This window comes from Acartia tonsa, chromosome 1, assembly GCF_053477335.1.
Source record: "Acartia tonsa isolate MP-2025a chromosome 1, ASM5347733v1, whole genome shotgun sequence".
NCBI lineage: Eukaryota > Metazoa > Arthropoda > Copepoda > Calanoida > Acartiidae > Acartia > Acartia tonsa.
In genome coordinates, this window is record NC_137260.1 from 27957361 (window position 1) to 27979120 (window position 21760).

At 31.4% G+C, this 21760-nt stretch overlaps 2 protein-coding genes across 2 annotated transcripts; one reads left to right on the forward strand and one right to left on the reverse strand.

Moving 5' to 3' along the window:
• On the forward strand, nucleotides 1–14881 carry LOC145316708 (glutamate receptor 3-like). The gene is made up of 21 exons (XM_080157418.1): nucleotides 1–114; nucleotides 398–507; nucleotides 1452–1528; nucleotides 1912–2036; nucleotides 2608–2755; nucleotides 3174–3241; nucleotides 4065–4149; nucleotides 8398–8453; nucleotides 9661–9728; nucleotides 10079–10197; nucleotides 10803–10872; nucleotides 11037–11158; nucleotides 11759–11839; nucleotides 12277–12357; nucleotides 12616–12686; nucleotides 12746–12790; nucleotides 13064–13190; nucleotides 13580–13674; nucleotides 14016–14114; nucleotides 14582–14628; nucleotides 14768–14881. Exons 1-21 carry the CDS (start codon nucleotides 92–94, stop codon nucleotides 14821–14823), a joined length of 1773 nt encoding a protein of 590 aa, XP_080013544.1. The 5' UTR covers nucleotides 1–91; the 3' UTR covers nucleotides 14824–14881.
• A 252-nt stretch (nucleotides 14882–15133) lies between these two features.
• LOC145316717 (uncharacterized) lies at nucleotides 15134–21030 on the reverse strand. Its single transcript, XM_080157431.1, has 8 exons — nucleotides 20740–21030; nucleotides 19552–19754; nucleotides 18925–19017; nucleotides 18226–18368; nucleotides 17615–17706; nucleotides 17014–17105; nucleotides 16029–16197; nucleotides 15134–15356 (listed from the first exon to the last, which is right to left on the reverse strand). Exons 1-8 carry the CDS (start codon nucleotides 20962–20964, stop codon nucleotides 15219–15221), a joined length of 1155 nt encoding a protein of 384 aa, XP_080013557.1. The 5' UTR covers nucleotides 20965–21030; the 3' UTR covers nucleotides 15134–15218.
• Nucleotides 21031–21760: the final 730 nt, after the last annotated feature.

Sequence of the window (21760 nt, forward strand, 5' to 3'; positions counted from 1 at the left end):
TAAAATTCAAATTATCTTCAAAGGGGAAGCATTAAATATAAATGAGATTATAACATCAGTGGATGGTGTTCTAAAAACTGGATTCAATCATATGTGCACAATCATTAACATTGGGTAAGCTAAAAATTATCATTCAATCTATTTAGATTTCGAATTCAAATTTTATTTAAAATTTTTACATATCAACACCTGATTCATATTTTTTGATGGACAAACGAAATGACAAAACCTTTTTATAGAGTAGATGCGCTGTTTTAAAGTTAAAGAGAATGTGAGCTTTTCACTCTCCACTATCCTTAAAATTTTTGTCTTTAATTTTTTTCCCATCTCATCTTACCTTATTTTTATACACCATAGGCTTTGATTTTTAGATTATTTTATTTTTGTTTATTTTTAGGGAAAAAGAGTTTGAATTCGATTCTCCGTATGTTACACTAAGAAGTGATATTTATTTGGATTCTGTAACTTCTCAATTCAACACTTTGACTCCTACAAAGTGTTGGATAGGTAAGAATTCCTATTCGGTAGCAAAGCTACTGTATAAGTCAACCTGCATGTTTGTCTAATACTTGTTTTTCTTCCTCTAGTCATTATCAGACTGGATAGCTCTAAGAGGACGGCAGGATACACCGCGATATCTTATTTCTCTGGACCAAATAATGATTTTATTGTCAAATGCCCCGCAGAATGCATCTAAAATTTATTTTAGTTTTTTCCATGCCCTTTCCTACAATTTTGTTGCTTAACTTAAAAATATTTGATTATTAGAGTTTTCATCCACTCTCTTTATACAATGTGTTTTTTATGAGAACTTTTTTGAAAGCAATTTTACCCCACTTAAAGTTATCAGAATTTAATGATTAATGGCTTGTTTTCTTCGTTTTTTTATAACCATTTATAGAACATCAAAAAAATATTTCAGTTGTTGCGCATTTTTCTCACGCTCAAATCTTCTACCCTTTGCAAGAATGGCTGCAAAACGCTTCAAAGTTGCGATACAGACTTAAAAATTGATACAGATACTTTTGGGGACATGTACTATAACATAACAAAGGCCATATCTCAACCAGGGAGGGAGTACTGGCCCCCCAAAGTGGACTACTGAAATAAAAAAATTTTCTTGCAGAGGGTAGAAGATTTGAGCTTAAGAAAAATGCGCTAACATTTTTTTTTAGATGTTGACACCTAGGTTTTGAATTTTTGATTTCACTGTACTTTTTTAATAAAATCGAAAATATTTTTTTGATGTTCTATAAATGGTTATAAAAAACGAAGAAAATAAGCCGTTAATCATAAAATTCTGATAATTATAAGTGGAGTAAAATTGCTTTCAAAAAAGTTCTCATAAAAAACACACTGTATATTGATTAAGTCCTTGAACTACGAATTTAGTTATTTATGTGGTCCATTAATGTTATAACTAAAATTTTTATTTAAAATGCTTTTTAAAGGTATTTTGGATGGTTTCAACGACGATTATGTTCATCTAATAAATAGGACTGCTTTTGTCATGAAATCTTTACCAAATGTAAGTATTCAAAAGTTTTTGTGATTTCAGTAAAAGAAACATCTTGAGCATTAATACACCCAACCACCATTCTTCTTTATTTTAAAGTAAACTGAACAAAAAGGGGGGAAGGGAAATTTTCGTTGGTTTGTTAAATTAATCCTCCCACCTTATTTTCAATTTAATTTAAAAATAAAGGGGGGGGGTGGTAAGACTGCTCAACAAACTGGTAGGAAATTAGTTCAGCTTTTGTGAATATTAGCTTCCTATAAAATAAGACCTTAATACTAATAGTGATGATTTCTGTCGACTATTTGACATTTAAAGTACCCATAGCTGACTTATTATCGAGTTCAATCATACTAACATTAAAACCTGTGACCAAAAATGTGCATTTTTTTCAGTTTGTCATGGTAATGACAGACACCCCGGAAATAGACAGTTTTTATTTCCACCATGACGTTACCTGGGTCAATCTTGTACACAAATTTCTGTACATTCACTGTCAGTCCTGCCAGGTCATACACAGGTAAGCATCAAATTTAGATATGCTTCGCTGTAACTAATTTGTGTAAGTACGTCTCTTGTATGAAAACTCTACTACTGTGTACAGAATTCAAATGTAAACTACTGCTTTATAAGACGCGTGATATTTATAATAAACCTTATACCTTGGCTTCTAGACACTTACAACTAAAATTAATACAATGAGGACTTGCAGACAAAAGATGTGAAATTCAAGAGTTGGTGTCCTGCTTGGTTTTACAATACAGTTTAGGCAGAGAAGAAGAAAATAGTCAATTGGTTACAGTTGTTTGTTTAGACGTTATACTGTCATGGACAACTACCTCAAAATTAGTTCATTATATTATAGAAGACTAGCGACTATGCCCCTAGCTTCTTTGGGCTCTGTAGTCGAATGGGTATGAGAGGGGGGGAAATGCCTAAAATATTAAAAATTAAATCTAAAATAAAAATTGTCTAATACCATCCTTGGATCTATGTTATAATTCTATAAAAATAGACAACTCAATATGTAAAGTTGTTACTCAAATCTTTTAAAAACAGACAAAATCTTATAATTTGATATTCTATTATAGGGGTTACTACGATTTGAAAACGCATGATTTATCCACAAATCTTCATAAATTCAAAGAAAATGGTATTTGCTGCTCCCCACTAGAGGGGAAAAATCTGCGAGTGTCATACACAACTTTTCCACCTTACTTTCAAATGTTAGATGATAAGGTTAGTTGCATACAAGGATTAACGATGATCAGTGGCCAGCAGTCTATCTTTCATAACAGCAGAGACCGATAGGAAATATTTTTATGACAAACAGACAGATATTTATGACTAAAGAGTAGCTTCGCTACTAAATAAAAATTTCAATGTAAAAAATGGATAGGTAAATAGCACACACATTAAAACCTTGAACAAAACGAGTTAAAAGTCACACAAAGTAGAATTTGGTTCTTTTCGAACATGTTAGAAAGAATTAGTAAAATTTCTTGTACGGGATTGCAAACTGGCTCCTATAGATGAAATCTAAGTCAGCTAGGTCTATACACGTTAAGAAAGTTTTTTACAAATGAAAAAAAAACCGTTTTCATCTTAGGATCTAATTTATCAAACTAATATATTTTTTTTTTATATTTTTTTGTAGGATCCTTCTACACTGAAAACAGATACATTGGAGTATTATTATCTATCTTTGTTCATTGAAAAATACAAGTAAGCTTTATTTTCTAAAAAGAACGTGTCCTAACTTTTGTGATTTTTGTTTAACCCATTCGTAAAGAGCTAACAAAGTTTAAAGTTTAGATTCACCGGTCTTCAACAAATAGATTTTTTCAATAATTACTCAACAGAATTACAAAAGTAAGGTGTCAAAGTAAAGATCTTACTATTTTTATCATAATGGCAAGTTACTTCTTTTTTTGTTGCGTTTTAGTACTATAAAACCAACTTATTTTTTTATAAAAAAAAATAAATTACTCCAAAGATAAGAGGTCTTCAAAAAAACGATTACATATCTAAATTCTATGGATCATTTTACATCTACTACTTACTAAAAACACCGATTAGCTATTTTCTTTAAATTAGGACACATTCTTTGGAAATTAAATTCAAGGCTGTTTAAGAGATCTATATGCATTTAAGATGCAATCTCTAAATAGCTGAAACATCATGCACTATAAAAACAAAAATAATCATAATCAATATTGACCACATAAAAACTTGAGAAACAACCCGCATTTTGTATGCTTTATCATTTTAGTTTAGGTTAAGTAGGAGTCATAAGAGCACCTTAGAAAAAGAACCTGATAGGGATAGGACCCCAGATAAATGAACCCCTCATAGGGGCAAGCACGTGTGATTTTGGTGGGACAATTTAAAGGTATTTGTGTGAGTATCCAATGTAACTGAAATGGAAATTTACTCATTAAGCTTTCTCCATCTATAGTAGTAAGCATTAAAACGTCAGAAAAGGACAAAAATTCATATTATTATATCCATTAAAGTTTTATAATGATAATACAATTTATTTTTACAGGATGTCTGTATCCTTCCTGGATGCCAACTTTCAATGGGGAGCCTGGGTCAACGCGACAAATTCTTGGAATGGTGTTGTTGGAAATGTAGGTTTCATTCGTTTTTCATGTACTAAAAAAACTAAATGTAGTAAATTCTATATCCACAGCTTAAAAACTGCCGTGATCTTTGACGGTTTCGCTTTGGCTACACATTGAGTTAAAAAATGAGTAGCCGCCGTTATTTTTATTTTCTTTATCCATATGTAAAACTTTAAAATATTATTTTCAAAAAAAATTAACAATTAAAATAATTTGGATTATTAAGAATTACTTTATAAAAGATAAGCTGTCTCTTTTTATCTATACTAGCGGCTTCGCCCCATGCCTCTAGGGACTTTTTTACCTATAGTTCAGGGGAGAATTTTAAAAATTTTGTTTACATTTTTTATAACATAACTCTTTATAAATTTTTTTAACTTTTTATATTTATCTATATTGATTTATATTTTTTTAAAACCTTCGAATTTTTCCACTTTTATAATGTTTTCAAATTTTCTTTGCCATTAGCTTTTTTGGGAAAAAATTTAGAAATATTAAAAAAAAATATAAAAAAGTATAAAATATAAAAAATATAAAAATTTTTTAAAATATATAAAAATTTATTAAAATATATAAAAAACATTAATAGTTATATACCCTGAAGAGTAGAATCCAATCGGTTCAGTGGTTACCAAGATCTTAAGCTTCAGACGGACGGAGAGACATCATTCTACTTTGTATTATAGATATACTTTATGGTGACAGTCATCCTTGAAATTAAAAAAGGTAGTGAGCTATTTAGGAGCCACCCTTCACAACACCCATACATTAGCAAAATCATCAACTTGCTAAAAAATGCATTTTTTCTCTTTTCCAATCTGGGATTGGGTTAATTATTCAGCGATTTAAACAATCCGTTCCTCATATACATAAATATAGGGATATCACAAGGGACGATAAATTTATCTTCTCATGTTTGAAAATCTGCATTTAGAAACGGCAATTATTTTTGGAAATAAAAGGTTGTAGATTAATTGGTACCAACATTACCTCGTAGGGGTGGAATTTTTCTTCGAAGTGATCATCCAGGGAATCAAGAGCATCATCCGCTTCTAATGGGATATTAGGTTTGGTAACATCTAACAGACAATCAACCCTTTGATTGCACGATCTTTGTCTGAGAAGTCCTAACATAACATGATAATAAGTTGCACCTGTTTATGGGCCAAAACATTCCCTCTATTTAACTGACCTGACGCGCACCATTTTTCACGTCTTAAGATATGACGTGGTGTCGGATCGCTATTCGAACCTAACACATCCCGACGACGATTTGATACGCTACGTGATGAGCCACGGTGGCAGGTAATTAGTACCATGCATTACAGGATAAAAAATAGTTTGAATAACTATCCCAACTTGTTGTAAGATCTTATAAATAGATATGGTCACCTGCCGACAACATGCAGCGATATTTTTTGCACAAAATTATATTTTCGCGGAAGTCGTTTGCGTAGTTTTTCGCGTCATTCAAAAGTCTTGTGCATATTTAACAAAAGCACAAAATAAAAATATACTTGACTTTATATTTGATTTTAGATTTAAAAGATGGAATTTAAAGAAAGAAAGATAATTATATTGGGAGGAGTAGAATTTTTTATTAGGGCAATTTCTATTCTTATTGGAATTGCGCCAATCAAATAGCATAAAAACTGCCCAGGACCAGTACTATGTTTTCTGAAAATTGTAAAGGGATGGGTTTATAGTTGTTTAAGAGATCTTACTAGTCACACACACACATACATCTAAATATGATCTGTGTTATCATACATGTTTGCTCCCTAAGCATCTAGTGTATCCTTAAAGGGGAAGGGTAGGCATAAATATAGCTTAAAGCCATACAAAGACTTTAAATAGAATACCTAGCCTAAAACCATCCTAGGACCTATATGAAGATTCCCTAAATTGGAGAGCTCAATCAGTTCAGTAGTTGTCGAGATCTTTGCTTTAGACAATTAACATTAATACTTTATATCATAGGATAAAAGTGGTAATGGCTGATATAATATTAGCATCGTTCATTTCTACTATGGAAAAGTGCCATTGCGGGCATATTATCGACATGTCATTCTTCTTATGACATTATAACAAATTTTTTTAACAAAACTAGCCTTTAAAGTTACTGTATAAGATTTTTACAAATATGTAGTTGTATTAAACAATTATGAAAACGCGTTAATAAATATTCACATGTAAAATTGTATTGATAAACACGCAATCATTTACAATTCTACGAGTTGGTCAGCTGACCAGATTCATTAAGTTTCCAATGAAAAAAATATTTAGCAACAGCCATTCTATTTTAAACCAATCCGCAGTAATATTGGTAATTTTATGAACAGCAGCCGCTAAACTTCATCCAGAATTATGTAACTGTATTTAAAATTTTAGACATCAAATTAGATATAAGCTGCTTCGACGGCTAGAAAAGAGTCTTAAGATTTCGATTGATATGCAGTCGCAGCTAGGCTACATTTTCATATATAGCCGCAGTTCAAGTTGTGTCACCCTAAAATTAATTAACCAACATAATATGTAAAAAAATTTACTATCATAAGATAACAATTTAAATATATAGAGAGCCTAACCTTAATAAACTCAATCTTTATTTGTGCACTTTAACATTATAAGTTTTGAAATTTGATGAATAAAACCTAGAGAATGAAAAAGGATTGATTGTTCTCCTATGAGACGAGGAAAACTAATCTACAATTATTTAGCACGTCAGTTTTTAAACATAAGAAAACATGATGCAATTCTTAAATATATCTAAATTTAAGTAAAGTCTTTGCTCATAGCAACTAGGGCCACCGCAGGAGCTATGAGAGGACTCCCAAAAAAGAAAATTCCATCGTTGTAGTGGTAATAAAAACCTCCAAGGGACCTATGAAAAGCTACACTGCACTGTAAAGTAGAACCACATTGGTTCGGCGGTTATCGATATTCTTCGGTACAGAAAAACAAAAAGACAGATATCCTGTTACTTTTATATAAAGATTGTATTTTAATTACGTTATGATTTATATTTTTATTGTTGCATCACCATATTACATTTTTGTATGGATTGTTATCAAAGAACTGACAAGCAAATGAACATCCTGTTACTTTAAATCATAATCAAACAAGGAAAACATTTTCATTAAAATAGTCAAAAAATCAAATGACTATCATGATTTTTTTCTGTATGAAAATTAAAAAGAAAATTTTTTTGATTAAAACTTGATCTTTATCTAGACAATGCTAGGAGAAGAGGGCAAGAATTCAGGGATCCAAAGGGATAAGATAATGGCCTATAAATTGATTTACATTCCCAAGTATGATACACAAGTAACCCTTCGGTAGATTACAATTAGTGGTTGAAACGACTGGACACTCAACCTTATTCAATAAAAGATTCTCAAGTTGTAAAGCCGACAAATAAAAAAAAAGTTATTAGAAAACTTTGGGGACTAGCTTAATAAACAGCCTAATGTTCCCTCCATCCCTGCTAAAATTAAAATGTGTATAAAAGAATTAAAAAATTGTTAAATGTCATGAATTCTGAATTCTGCGTTTCCGTGTCTTTTGCCAATATTGTTAAAGTACATATTCATGATATAAATATTTGGATCTGGTGCAGTTCACGGTTTAGATTATGTCGAAAATCCATGATCTTTAAAGGCTGCTGGCTTCCGAACGGCTGAATGTGTATTATATTCCTGCACATCGTAATACTTGGCATGAGATACCCTATAATCTGGAATAACCAAGATTTAATGATGCACAGGGAAAGCTTTACTGAAGAAAACACGCGTAAAACTGTACCTGATCCAAATATTTAAATTATAATTGGAAAAAAATAAATAACTGTACTTTAAGGGTGATGGTTACTGTTGTATTTTAGTTGTGTTTGGATTTAAAATGTTTCAATTAAATAGTTAGCAGTTGTGCCTCTAAACCAATAAGAGGTTTTTTGAACCGAAGCTTTTCTATTACTTGGTAGGTCCGTCAGTTCGTCCATTACGGAAATCCCGTAATGATATTAAGATTTGTGATTTTCTTGAATATTGATTCCTAGAACGAATATGGATAAGTACATATTTTCAACAAAGCTTAAATTATAATATTTAGCATATAATATTGAAGAAGTTTTACAATTCTAAATAATAATAAAGTAAAGATACTCTGTATTTGTTCCAGTCCGTTTGTGTGTAGTCGGATTTGTTGAGCTACACGTTTATGGATGTTGTCATCCTTGTTTTGTTATTTATGTAGGTTGGCTATAACCGAAGTGATCTTGGTATTTCATCTATGGGTTATTCAGCAATAAGGTAAAAACAGCAGATAAGATACAATTTTTGGCTCCTATGAATCTTGAAAGCCATTAGCCCAAGCTAAATAAAATCACCATACCTTATGAAGAAACCTTAAATTATATTTTTTCTGGTGTCAAATCTAAAGTTAGATATTTATTATGATGTAGGGGGTATGTCCAGATAAATAATGATTGACTAAATAAAAATGAAATATAATAATGAACAAATTAGGTTTGGTGAATGGGATTTCAAAATCAATATCGATCCACCTAAAAGAAGTAGTCAATCTTAACAATCAGATGCCTAAATAAGCACAGAATCCCCTCTCTCATTTAAAATAAATTGAAAGTAAGAAGTGGAGTAGTTTTGCTTTTATTAGATTACTAGAGTTGGCTCGATATAATTATCTCCCTATTGGCTAGTTTTCTATATGCATATCTATTTCTCATTAAATCTATTTTCCTCACCCGGCATTACTATCTAAAAGAAAGTAAATATTTAATAATCTAAATGATTTTAAAAAGATTTTTTAAATTATATTTTTTTCTTTACATTACCATCACCAAAGGGTTAATGATGATGATTACAATTTTAGTTTAATATTTGAACACACAAAGTGTCGCCACAATCGAATTCTTTTAAAATAGAGTTTTCTTAAATTTATTATATTATAAATCTAAATTTTCTTTTTTATGATAAGAAATTAAATACATTGATATAAGGTAAATAGCAACATGAAATTAAAAAAAGGAATTTACTTTTAATAAAGTAAAATAATGGGTCTTATCGTTCTGGGCAATGAGAGTTTATTATGGATTATTGGAGCACTATGAGTTTTAAACAAATATTCCTTGGAAAACTTGAGCTCATTTATAGACATTTATTTCCTATATAGATCTGACATGGATCTTGAAGCAATTAAGCAGGCCGTTTTGTACATGTTAAAAATTGGAAGATTTCATTAAATAAAAGCTATCGCAAATATACTTGGTAAATTACCCGCTGGGTTAGGCATAGATAAAAAAAAACCTTTGGCATTATTTTCAATTTATTTAAAAATAAAATGGTAGATTCAATGCTAGATAGGATCTCTGAGGGAAACCACCAAATTTCCAATAAATACATTCTGAAGGACTTTTAATAGCATTTTTCTTTTTTATCCCCTTGCAATAATCATATTCTTTGGAGAACCTGAACAAGCAGCTGATTTATTTGTTTTAAGAAACACGCATGTTGACTACACCCACCATTTGTTACCCATGCACTTCAGATGGATTTCAAAGGCTCCAGGTTCAGTTAATTTAAATTTATACTTACATAAAAATAATAGGATGTATGTCTGTCTGTGTTTAAACGCTTAATTGATACGGATCACCTTTACAGTAGAGCTTCTTATATGTCCAGGGATTGTTTTAAATATTTTATTGGAGGGTACCTTCACCCTCCCAAGAGAAGACAGCCCAAGAAAAAAAACACTCCAAATTAAAGTTTTACTTTTTCTTTTAAAAACTAAAATCAAAAGTAAAGAGTCGATTTGCCTTTCCACTTCCCCTTTCCTTGACCACTAATATTATTATGTATTTGTTATACTTAGATTTTGCTTCATATTGATTTTGTCTCATGTTTAAATGTATATTTAGGAAAAGTGCCACCCTACCAAAACATTATCAACTGTTTTACCCCCCGGGTGTGGGCCAGTTTTATTGGCAGCTTAATTGGAGTCACACTGGCTCTCATGCTAACTGTATACGTTGGACAGGTACGCGGTAGAGGGTCTGAATTAGATGTAGAATATATGTGGATAACACGACAGGGGAAAATTGTCGTCCGGCTAGGTTACTATTTCTTGTGTCATTTATTGGTCAGTTCATTTAGTAGAAGAGGAGTGGATGGTGTAAAGGGGGATCGTTATATTAGCCCACCACAAGTTTCACTTTGAGTACATGAAATGTAGTGTAAGATTTAAGTAATAATAAATCCATTATTTGCTGTTCTTAACATTTTTATATAGTTCTAGCTGTTTATATAAGATGAAACAAGGGCGTGCGGAAGGGATACCCCTTTAAATCCGTTAAAGGGGAATGAAACCACCCACCTTACCAAAATAAAAGGAAGTTGTTCTGCAATATTTAGCTTTCATATCTTTTATGTATCTGTTTAAACCTTTCTAAAAGCATTACAACCCCTTTTGAGGCGGAGGTGTCTAAATTTTCCGTGTGCTTGTTGCATTTATCTGGCAAAAACCTGTGCGTGCTCAAAAAAACAGATTCAAACAAGATAAGTTTTCTTGAAAACAGATGCCTTTTAAGATCAAAGTACATATAAACTTTAACTTTACTTTTAGTACTAAAATATTTGTTGTAGAGTTATGGTATAGAATGTAATGATTTTGGTTACATGGTACTCCAACCCATTGGTATGATTAACGCTGAAGGTAAAATAATAAAAAATTATACAGCTAAAATAATTTCTTTTTCGTGGACATTTGTCTATGATATGACTCTATATGTATTTCTTTCGGTATTGCTCAGAACCAGTTTTAATCCATTGATTATTGATCAGATTCAGAGCCCTACTGGACAGTAAATTATAATTTAGAAATGCCAAAAGTGTTCAATAGAAGAGACAAAGGAACCCTAAAAGGGTTCTCTGGAAACTTTCTGTTGCTGAACTGGGCAGTCATGGGCATGGTTCTCATGTTTGCATTCACCTGTAATTTGAGGAATTTATACTTTTTTTTAACTTCAGACTACAGACTTTCTGAAACCGATTATAGAGTTTCTATGCTTCCTAAATAGTACCTAATAGGCATCATTATGAAATTTGACACAGTGATAGGACAGTACTAACTTGTCTAAATAAATGAAAGGAGCTATTCATTATGGACGGACCCACCCTTAATATTGAAAATCTTTGCTTTTAAGATCAATTTATACACTTAAAAATCAAGAATTATTTAGTCCTAAACTTGAAATTACTTATTTTAGACCACTTTACAATAAGATAATGGTCGATAAATTGGTGTACAATGTATATCCCCATTGATGGTAAAAAAAATTTAAATTCTGTAGATTAGAATTATTGGTTAAAAAGATTGGACTTGAACAAACAAAATTCTGTATAGTATCTAAAGTCTTCGAACCCAACAGTTAAAATAACGCTATTATAAAACTTTGGGTAGTTGTGTAATTTACAGTATAATGTCCCCTTCCTCCATTGTCTATTACTCCTTAGGTCTAAAAACAATTTATTATAATTCAATCATTGAACCTTAACCATGACCTTATTTTAAATTGATAAACAATAAAAGCATTAATGCCAGGGCTCTTCTGATGAGAGCTGTTTATGAGAAGCCTATTGACACCATGGAGGATGTAGTTAAGAGTGGTCAAAATATTCAGGTTTAATTTTTTTTCTCATCAGAGTAGGAATTAGTCTTTTTCAAATTCAAGATGAATCAAATAGAACTAAATAATAATTAATCAAAAAGTTTTCCCTTCTAATAAAGTAACAGGATGTTTGTCTGTTTGTTTGTACTGAATGATCTTGTTAACCACTCAACAGTTATGGTTCTCCTTTACAGGGTAGCTTCTCATTGGTGCTGGGAAGGTTTATAACTATTTTGGGGGAGGTTACCACCACCGTCCCAAGGAAAATTACTTCCCTCCACTGAAAAAAAGAAATTAAATTTTAAAAAATTTTAAATGGTAGTGATAGTTGACACCCCCCCCCAAAAAAAATTCTAGAGGCCTCTAGAGGCGTATCCGCTAGTAATTAATTAAAATGCTTATTGATATATGTATATTTAAAAGAAGGGAAGATTGAATGTTGAATATAGGTAGCCAAGGCTAGCTGGATCCAAGGATACCTGTCAACCTCTGGAGGATACTGGGAAAATATTGCATCTCAAAACCTTAAGGTAAAATAATAAGAAAAATATATATATTACATGCACTTTAAATTTTTTTATTCCTTTACAAGAAATCAATCAGGGAGGGAGGGGACACTGGACTAAAATTATATTGGTTCCCAAAGATTTCTATTTGTATTATCTTATACAATAGCTTAGAAACTTTAGGGACTTGTCCATTTTTTTGTTTATTACAATTGGATTGTACATCAATTTATTTTCAGTTTATTTTATCCCTTATGATCCCTGATAATGAACCTTAAATAGGAATACAGTAATGAACAGCTTAAAGATATTGAGATCAAAGTTGCCAAAGAAGGAAAAGACATAAGCTACAGGTAAGAAAAATAAATTTGGATTTTCAAAAACTTTTATGTTTATTTTTTTTTTTTTTTAGGACAACAATTGACTTCTACGGTAGATACATATCAGACGATGAAAGGTTAAAAAAAATGGCAAAATCCATAAGTAACACATCAGTAATTGAAAATGATACAAGAGTCTAAAAAAATTCTTTACAACTTCAAGGTTATATTCTTTGTGCTAAAGATCTCTGTAATGGTGCAACTGATATGAAAAAAAGTTATGTTTCCCTAAAATATTTTGGTTAGACTAACAAGACAGACAACGTGAAATAAAGAGCAATTATATACAAGCTAACAATAATTAATTCATTCATCAATAAAATTTTCATTATCATACTCTAAGTGTTTAGATATAAGAACTTGCCAAAAGTTCACTTTAGCAAAGAGATCATCCGCCCTTACTACACTGGCTGGGTTACTCAGAAACTATCCCTCATCCATGATAAGATAAACATGCATATTTTACAACTACATAAGGTAAACTATCCCTGATTTATATAAGTAATTATTTGTGCCTATTACAAAATGCACTGTACTTTATTCATTACAAAAGGAAGCTGACTTCAGATTTAGGCTTCTATAGGGCCAAAATCACTTTTAAAAATATTGCCTTGTGGCTATTACTATTGTGTGTTACTCAGAAACTACCATAGATGTAAGAAGAAAACCCACTTGTAGGCCTAAAGTTATTATTTTTTTAATACCAAAGTTTGCTCCATGTATCACTACTAGTGTGAAATCAACCAATAAAAATTTCAATAAATTTTATTAAAACTTTGGGTACGAGTATGATTTAGAATGTCCAAAGTCTTTTCTCTCCATAAAAAATATAGGATTTTATAACTTTACGGCTATGTAATTTTCAGGCAGGCTTGATAAAGAAACCAGTGAACTCCATCCTGAGCAAGGCTTATCTTATTGAATCTGGTCAAGAAGGAAAAGATGATCTAAGTCCTCTAAGGTAATATTTTTATTCAAATGTAATCCCAATTAAAGTGATAGTTTGTTTTACAACGTAATAAGTTGATTTTACCTCTATAGGGGGAAGTTGGAACAATTTTAGGCTATTTCATTTTCAGATTTTGGTCTTATGATGGTTTTAAGCATTTTTTCTACTCCGTTTCTGTCCCTTTTAATACAAGGCGCCTATATGCTAAGGATGCAACCGTTAGTATATGATATTCACCTAACTTAAACTTTTTGTTCTGAATACTTAATATCGGTTTAACTAAAGCAAAGCATTTGACTACCTTTTCAACATTTGCTATTACTACAATATTTCCTTAAATAATTTTATTTCAGTGTGTCGCATGTGATTGGTCTGTTTGTAATGTATTTCATTGGTCTTGGATTATCCAGTGTTTCATACGCAGCTGAAATCATTGTAGGTTTCTACAAGAGGTAACTAATTTTGATGGGGGAAATGAGTTTTGTTTGGCTCCTTAAAGGATCTTAATGGACGAAAAATAGAAATACATCCCAATTTTGGTGATTATCCTTTCTGTAGAATTGATTATTGGTTGAATAGTTTGGACACTAACAGTTTTAAATCGACCATCAAATTTTGATAAAAGTACCCAAAGTTTTTAAACTAATGAATAAGATAAAGATGTTATAAAACTTAAGGTATCAGTGTATAATACAATTCATTGTTACCTTTCTCACTGAGGGCTATACAAGAGAGACGTCAGATTTTTGTGTGAAGATTCACCATACCAATGAGCATCTAGTAAATGATTTTATAAACACAGAACATCTGCACTTACTTAGTTTATATTTCCATCCGCGATTTTTTATACTTCGCTACTTATGGATGTTGTTATCCATGTTTAGTTAAAATGAAAACTGCTAATAACGATTTTATTTAGGGAAAATGACAAGTATTCAAAGGCAAGGCTGTTAACACTCATTCCAGGTTTCAAGATTCTACGTAGAACAATAAATACCTAATTCTAAAATTTGATTTTGAAAAGTTAAAAAATGATTCTTTAAAATATATTCTGGATCCTTTTCATGAATCTGCACTTATTACCTACTAATTCTTATCTTTTTAGTGCTTATATTGGTGGCAGTTATCACTATTATGGTTCTGGCATTCTTCTATTATTAAAATAAAAACATTTTATGTCCTTGCTGATAGAAGACTCAATAAAACATCCATAATCTAATTGATACATTCAAATTTAGTAGAATTATTTTTTATATTAGCTAAAACCTTTTTTATTTCTTCTGTTGCTTTTATAGGATACATCAATTTATGTTTAGAAGAGACTTTGTATTATTTGGGCTTGTTTCATTTTTTGCAAATTATTTACGAGAGAAACCAAATAAGGATTTGCTTTGCAATGAAAATTCACATATCTTACAAAATTCCTTCAAAAAAGCTCTAAAAGATTCTTAAATTATCCATAAAATCAAAGTACATATAAATATTTATTTCTATAATAATACAATATGATATAATCTTTTTTAAATAATTTACAATAACAGCATTTATAGAAATAATCAACTGCTAACTCGTTTTCTTCTATTTATTTTGTGCTTGAGATTGTCCATATTGAAAGTGATATCATACAGGGTGCTTGTGGGACATTTCATTTTTGTTGAACTTCGTGCTATCACTTCTTCACACTCCAACATTTTCTACAAAAATTTAGTATTAGAACAATCAAAAAATGTTCTTGTTCCAAAAAAGAACATACTTTTCTTCAATGTAATGTTGAAAAAAAATTTTAGTTTTTAAAAAAAGTAGCCATGGGTTTTTGTAATTAATTATGTCGTTTAATTTTTTTCTTAGAAAAATCTTCTCAATAGAAAACAATTGAAAACAATATAAAAGATAAAAAGTTAAGAATTTTTTAAATTCAAATTTAGTCACTTTGAACAAGAAAGCAATTTAGATAATAATATTATTCATTAGTCAGTGAATACATCCTTTTTTTACCCTTGGATCGATGATTTTTTTTGTTAGTAGTGGAAACATTAACATTTTTGCAAGAACCAGAAAGTTTTAGCGTTTCCCATAAAGATTGGGTTTTCAATTTTTGAGATTTTAATGTTTACACATACTAAAATGTTTTAGTAATTCCTATCAAGACAAAGTTTCCAGGTTTTTAAAACGTTTTCCAATATTTTCAATGTTTTTTTCAATGTTTTCAAAGACATTGAGAGAATAAATCTGCAAACTGAAAAACTTTGTGAGAAAAAATCCTCCAATGAAAACAATCCATAATGTTAATGTTGATCTCCTCCGTGTAAAAAAAGCATTTAGATTGAGGAAAATAATGCTAGGTCAGAGGATTACATTAGTTTTACCTTCTCTTCGTCTTTTTCATCCTTTGACGGCCTTAGACAACATAGAAACCTGTAGACATCCTCTGGTAGGTCAGCCTGGGACACATGCTCCTCCAGGCGGGTCAACCAGTCGCCTCCAGTAACATCCAGGTCAAAATGGACCAGATCTTCTGGTATTGGAGCTATAAATCTATAAAAAAAAATTAATTATCATTTTGCTTTGTAAATTATTACGGTCTTGCCCTATCTTTCAGGACTGAATGTAAGGGGGGGGGGAGTTCTGACACATTTGTGTTAACCTGGTATATAGGCTTTATCGTTGTACTGAGATGATAGGTTATTAAAGATAAAATCATTCTTATATGATGAATTTTCCCAAGTTTTAAGATTTTTTGGATAGGCCTCCAGGTTCTGGAGCTCCAGGCCTCCAGGTGGTCTTTGTACAGGTAAAAATAAATAAAAAACTTTTTTTAAAGAGTCAGAGGTTAACTTTTGAAAAAAAAGGGCATGTTTTTCTTCAAATATGTGAATAACATTCAAAAAGATGCATATTTTGTTTTATAAGTTGACCTCTAATTGTAAAAAAAAAAATTTTCATTTTTACCTGTCCAGGGACCACCTGGAGGCCTGGACATTAATGTTATAGATTCGATATCTTACTAAATTTTAAACACAGACATCTACATGGGATTAATACGATAATTGTAAAGTTTTGGTGTTTTTGATTCTCGTGCAAAGATTGTTACAAAAATGGATATAGAACACGTGGATATTGTGACAATAGAATTCTTGTCGTCCAATTTAGGTTGCTAATAGAGACCTAAGATAAATGCCCCATACGCTCCTCCGTGGTCAGTAGAGGGTATGAGGATAGAGGTTATATTAGCCAGCTGGGAGAAACATTTTATTCCAGGTATGCAAGAATTTCTCACAATATCCACGTATTGATATCCATTGTTACAAAGATACCTTATTCATAAGCACATCATTGAAAATATACATTTACCTGGCTTTTGGTAAATCTAATAAGTTGAAAGATTGCCCAACAACTGCCCACAAAGATATCAACACAAATATTCCAAAAGCATACACCATTGTCTAAAAGTAAAAGTTGATTTAATAGATTTAACAATTAAGCCATTTTCTCCGACCTAATAATTTTTACCCCCGGGGTAAAAACTTTTTTTTTTTTTTGGGGGGGGGGTGAATTTCGCGTGTCAATCCCCCCTCCCTAAGAATAAAAGATTAGACGTGCTTGGTTTTAGGAGTATGTGAGCTTTAGAAGACAACAAGAGAGGTGTTATTTATTCTAAAGGGCGTGGATACACCCCCTTACAAAATCAACATACACAAAGTCAAACAATCGTCATTTGGTTGGTAAATTGTCGTGCGAAGTGCACAAACTTTTCTCACACCTTACTTGGCTGTTTTAGGGGTTTTTGTAGACCCTTTTGAGGGGGATACAGTGTAGGTAATTGCAGAGGGAATGTATCCATCCCCCTTAAATTTGCTATTGGGTTGGATACACTCTCCATTAGCACACTTCTGTTTTCAAGTAACTAGTTTGAAAATAGTAATTCTTTTGTTATTGACAACATGATTCTAACCTTAAGGGCTGTGTAGAGATAAGGATGTTGACCGCCAAACTGAAATATACTCGTCACCCAGTTCTCAAATAGGCCAGGCTGCACAAATGGTCCTGAAATTTTAATTTTTCACATAAACCAGTACTAGGCAGGAACGCTTCAGTCATATGTAGGACTTTCGGAAATAGACCTTTTACAATTCTAAAAATTAGCTGGAAGTCTAACCGTGACCCAAATATGGCAATCTCTCTTTTAAAAAAATCAATGCATCCAAACGGGTTTGAGTTTAAGGCTTAGACGCTGTAGACGATAAATACTACATAACTTTGAGGGGCTGTAATTAAGCAATCAATTCAATTTGAAATGGTAAATGTTATATATTTAGCTGAAAGCTGAAATGGATGAATTCAAAAAAGCAAGTGAGATAAACAAAATCGTAAGCCTAGTGTTAGTGCACCGCAGGTGTAGGCCCTGCAGGGTTACCCCTTCCTTATTTTTAATTTATATCAACAATTAGAGGGGGCTGTTTCTTTCCTAGCTAGGCACTTTGAAGGAAAAAACACAAACACACGGACAGAAAGAAGTCCTGTTACTTTTATATGAGGATAAAAATATATTAGAATTGGGTTTACCCGAGGCTAAAACAGGATATTCTGGTTGGCAACAAGGAGGTCCTCCTGGCCTACATGAGTGGGAACATTTGGCTTGTGGGTAGGGTCTCTCAATATTTCTATACAGACCTGGATTATATTCTGGGAGTGGACTTGGTTGTGTACTGTACAATTTTATTATTAGATTACAACTTAGTAGTCGAATTAAGTTTAAGTGAAAATACATTATAATTGTTTTAGTCTCTTAGAAACATATTATAGGATCACTTACACAAAGGCTTCAAATAGTAATAAAACATCTTTCTCCTGGTCTAGAAAAAACAAATACCTTTTTTATAGAAATCAGCTATACCTAGGCATTTCAGGCCAAATTGGGTGTAAATTTTTAAAATGAGAATATTTTTTCTTCTATTTGTGTTTATATGATTCAACAAACAACTAGGCTTCGGAACTGATAAATATCCGCTAGATTAGAACCGGTGCTGGGTCATACTTATGACCATTTATCGTACTGTATGAAAGATAATTAACACGAACGAATAATAAATAAGCTTCATAAATATTAAAACCAGTTTTGTTGGCCCCAAGGTGCTGAATTATATTATAATTTTTAGCTTTACTATCCACGGAAAGCTCTCTATAATACAATGCGATAAATAACTATTCCAGTTTTTATACATATAATTAATCTAATAAATAAATAATTAATCTAATAAATGCCTGTAGAAAGTAGGAGGAGGTGCGTCACTAGATACCGTCTTTCTGGGCCAACTAATCAATGGATCTTCTTTTATAATTTCTGGCAAACTATACCTTAATTTTATAAATATATAATTTACATATATTAGTGATACATACATAAAGGTATGTGAATTTTAATTGATTTTTGTCTCAAATGGGACACTAAATGACAAATATAATCATATTTTTCACACAACTTTTAATCCTGTTATATAAAGTTTGTCTAAAGCTTAAGATTCCCGATCGAGTTCAGCAATTTAGGTAAGCTTCACATAAGTCCTGGGATGTTTTAAGCTATCTTGTTTCAGGGATAAGTCTTAGGATAATTCCAGGCTAATTTTCTGCCCTATCCAGATCGAAAAAAGATCACTTGAGGCTTGTTCATTCATAATAAAATCCTAATTGCATAGTTTTGAATACCTACTTTTTTATTGGATATTTCAGTGAAAAGGTATAAATAAATATAATTTTATAATTTTATTTTCAATATTCGTGGGAAACTGTCTGTAATACGATGTTATAAATAATTTTTCAGTACGGATGAGAACTGGATCTAATCCACCGGATATTAATCGATTTCGAATCCATACTTTAAAAAACTGTTACCTAGCATATTCAGTGTGACTAGCTGGTTCTGTATCAACCACCAAGTCTCTCCGCTTTCTTCTTGGGCCATGGGACAACTTTAGAAACTCTCCAAGGATGAGTCTGTTCTTGTCCACGAGGGAATTGTCCTGTGGGCCTCCTGTCCAAGCTACAGGAGATATCCTGTCATAGGAGCCTTGACTGGTTGATGCACGGTTCACAGACTTAAATATGTTTTCATTTAGATTTACGGAAAAATATTTACCTGTCGGAAATTTGAAATATATACGTAAATTTGAATTTGTACTTTTATGTCATTACAAGCACTAAAAAAATCACGCAACCTTAGTAACACGGAGAATTCGATAATGACAACAGCTATGAAAGCGAAGCTCAAGAAGTCATACGGACAAACGAAGATTGACAAACATAAGAATGACTGCACTTTTAATACTAAAGAACATCAATATCAATCCTACGAATCAACAAATCGAAAATCATGAAAACAGAAAAAATACAAAGCGTAAAAAATCCTGTCAAATTATCTTTGAAAATCTTTTCAAATAAGAAAACGGACGTTTTGGTAAAGTTTATAGTGTTGCTGCGCTATCTAAGTGCTATTCAACTAATTCTGTATTTGCTATGGAAATTTTAATTCGGTTGGACAATTCATAAAGGCCTAAATTAACGACCAAAGCTATCCGTTACGGAAGGACCGATCCTTGTTTTTAAAAATCAGCGATAGGAAATACATCTATTAAAACGAAAGTTTCTTTTTACCAAATTAAAAGATATAAAATTCTCCAATATTTTTAGGTTGACGGACAACACGCTTTAGAACACACGGTTCAAAGCTTTTGGAGATCTTGATGAGAGGCTTTAAATAGTTATTTGTCGCATCGTATTAGACATTTTTCCGCGATTGTTAAAAAATAATGAAAATATACAGACCAGTTTTGTGAGCCCCGTGAAGTATTAAATAATCTTATGGTTTTTATTTCAATATCCGTTGAAATTTGTCTACAATACGATGCTATGCATGTATTTTAAGTATGGGTAATAGCTGGTTCTATTAATCGGTTTCGAAGACATGCTGGAATTTTTTTTTTTAATTAAAGGTAAAGGCAGAACAAAGTGCCAATTTTTCTAGTTCGTCAATGAAGGATTTATATTCAGCACTAGTGTTAAGCTAATAGTTGATAATAATACCTTTGAATCATAGTAGGACCAAAAGATGTTAGATATTGATCCAAAATCGCTCGAGCTTGAAGCTCTTTTTTCCACCAAACCAACATCGGTGCCAACAATATCACGATCATTTGTTTTATTTAAATCTAATATAATTGAATTAGAAATACTATACTTCTGAACACCCCCTGTGTTCGCTAGTAAGCTAGCAAGGTTAATCACCACGGCATAACTTTTGAATAACATGATATAACTGTGTTTGTTAATGAACTAATGGTTGTGTTGACCGCTATGTCTCCTCGCTTAACCCTGACCCTTCCATAAATAATTACCCCACTCCCCTTGTTATGCCTGTTGACATAATACAAATATGCAGGACAATTTAGATGGGGAGAGGAAAAGGGGGAGAAGGGTTATTATTACAGGGTGGAAGTTCTATATTGAGTAGTATTAAATAAGAATTCACTGTGGACAAGTGAGGACAAAATACATTAAGGTTTCAACTAATTCTCTTATGGTTTCTATAATAAGATATAAAATAAGTAAAGATTATTAACTTCGAACACAGCAACGAAAAGAATATATCTTTTTCTATTTTAAATAGAGATTTAATCGAAATTTTAGTTATTCATAATCATACATTATGTAACAAGTGCTTTACTTTCCTCTAGCTTTACTTATTTGGAAAAGTATTTTTACAAAATAGCAAATGACGGAGATCCTATCAAGTAGCAAAGCAAAGCTAATCTATAATTGAAAATTATTTACTTCCTTATAGAATGCTATTGATGGAGTACTTTTTTTGTTGTTATTAAATACCTACATTTATTTTTTATAAAGATTGCAATAGGTATTCATTAACTTTTTTGTCAGTCTAAAAAGCTAATGTGCAAAATTTTTCATATGTACAAAATGTTTTTTTTTATCGACTGGTACTAAAAGTAGAGATCACTCATTACATTTTTTTTTATTATGTACTTAAAATAACCTAACCTAATGTACCAGCTTCATTGTTAAAACACATTAAACTTAAAAACTTGAG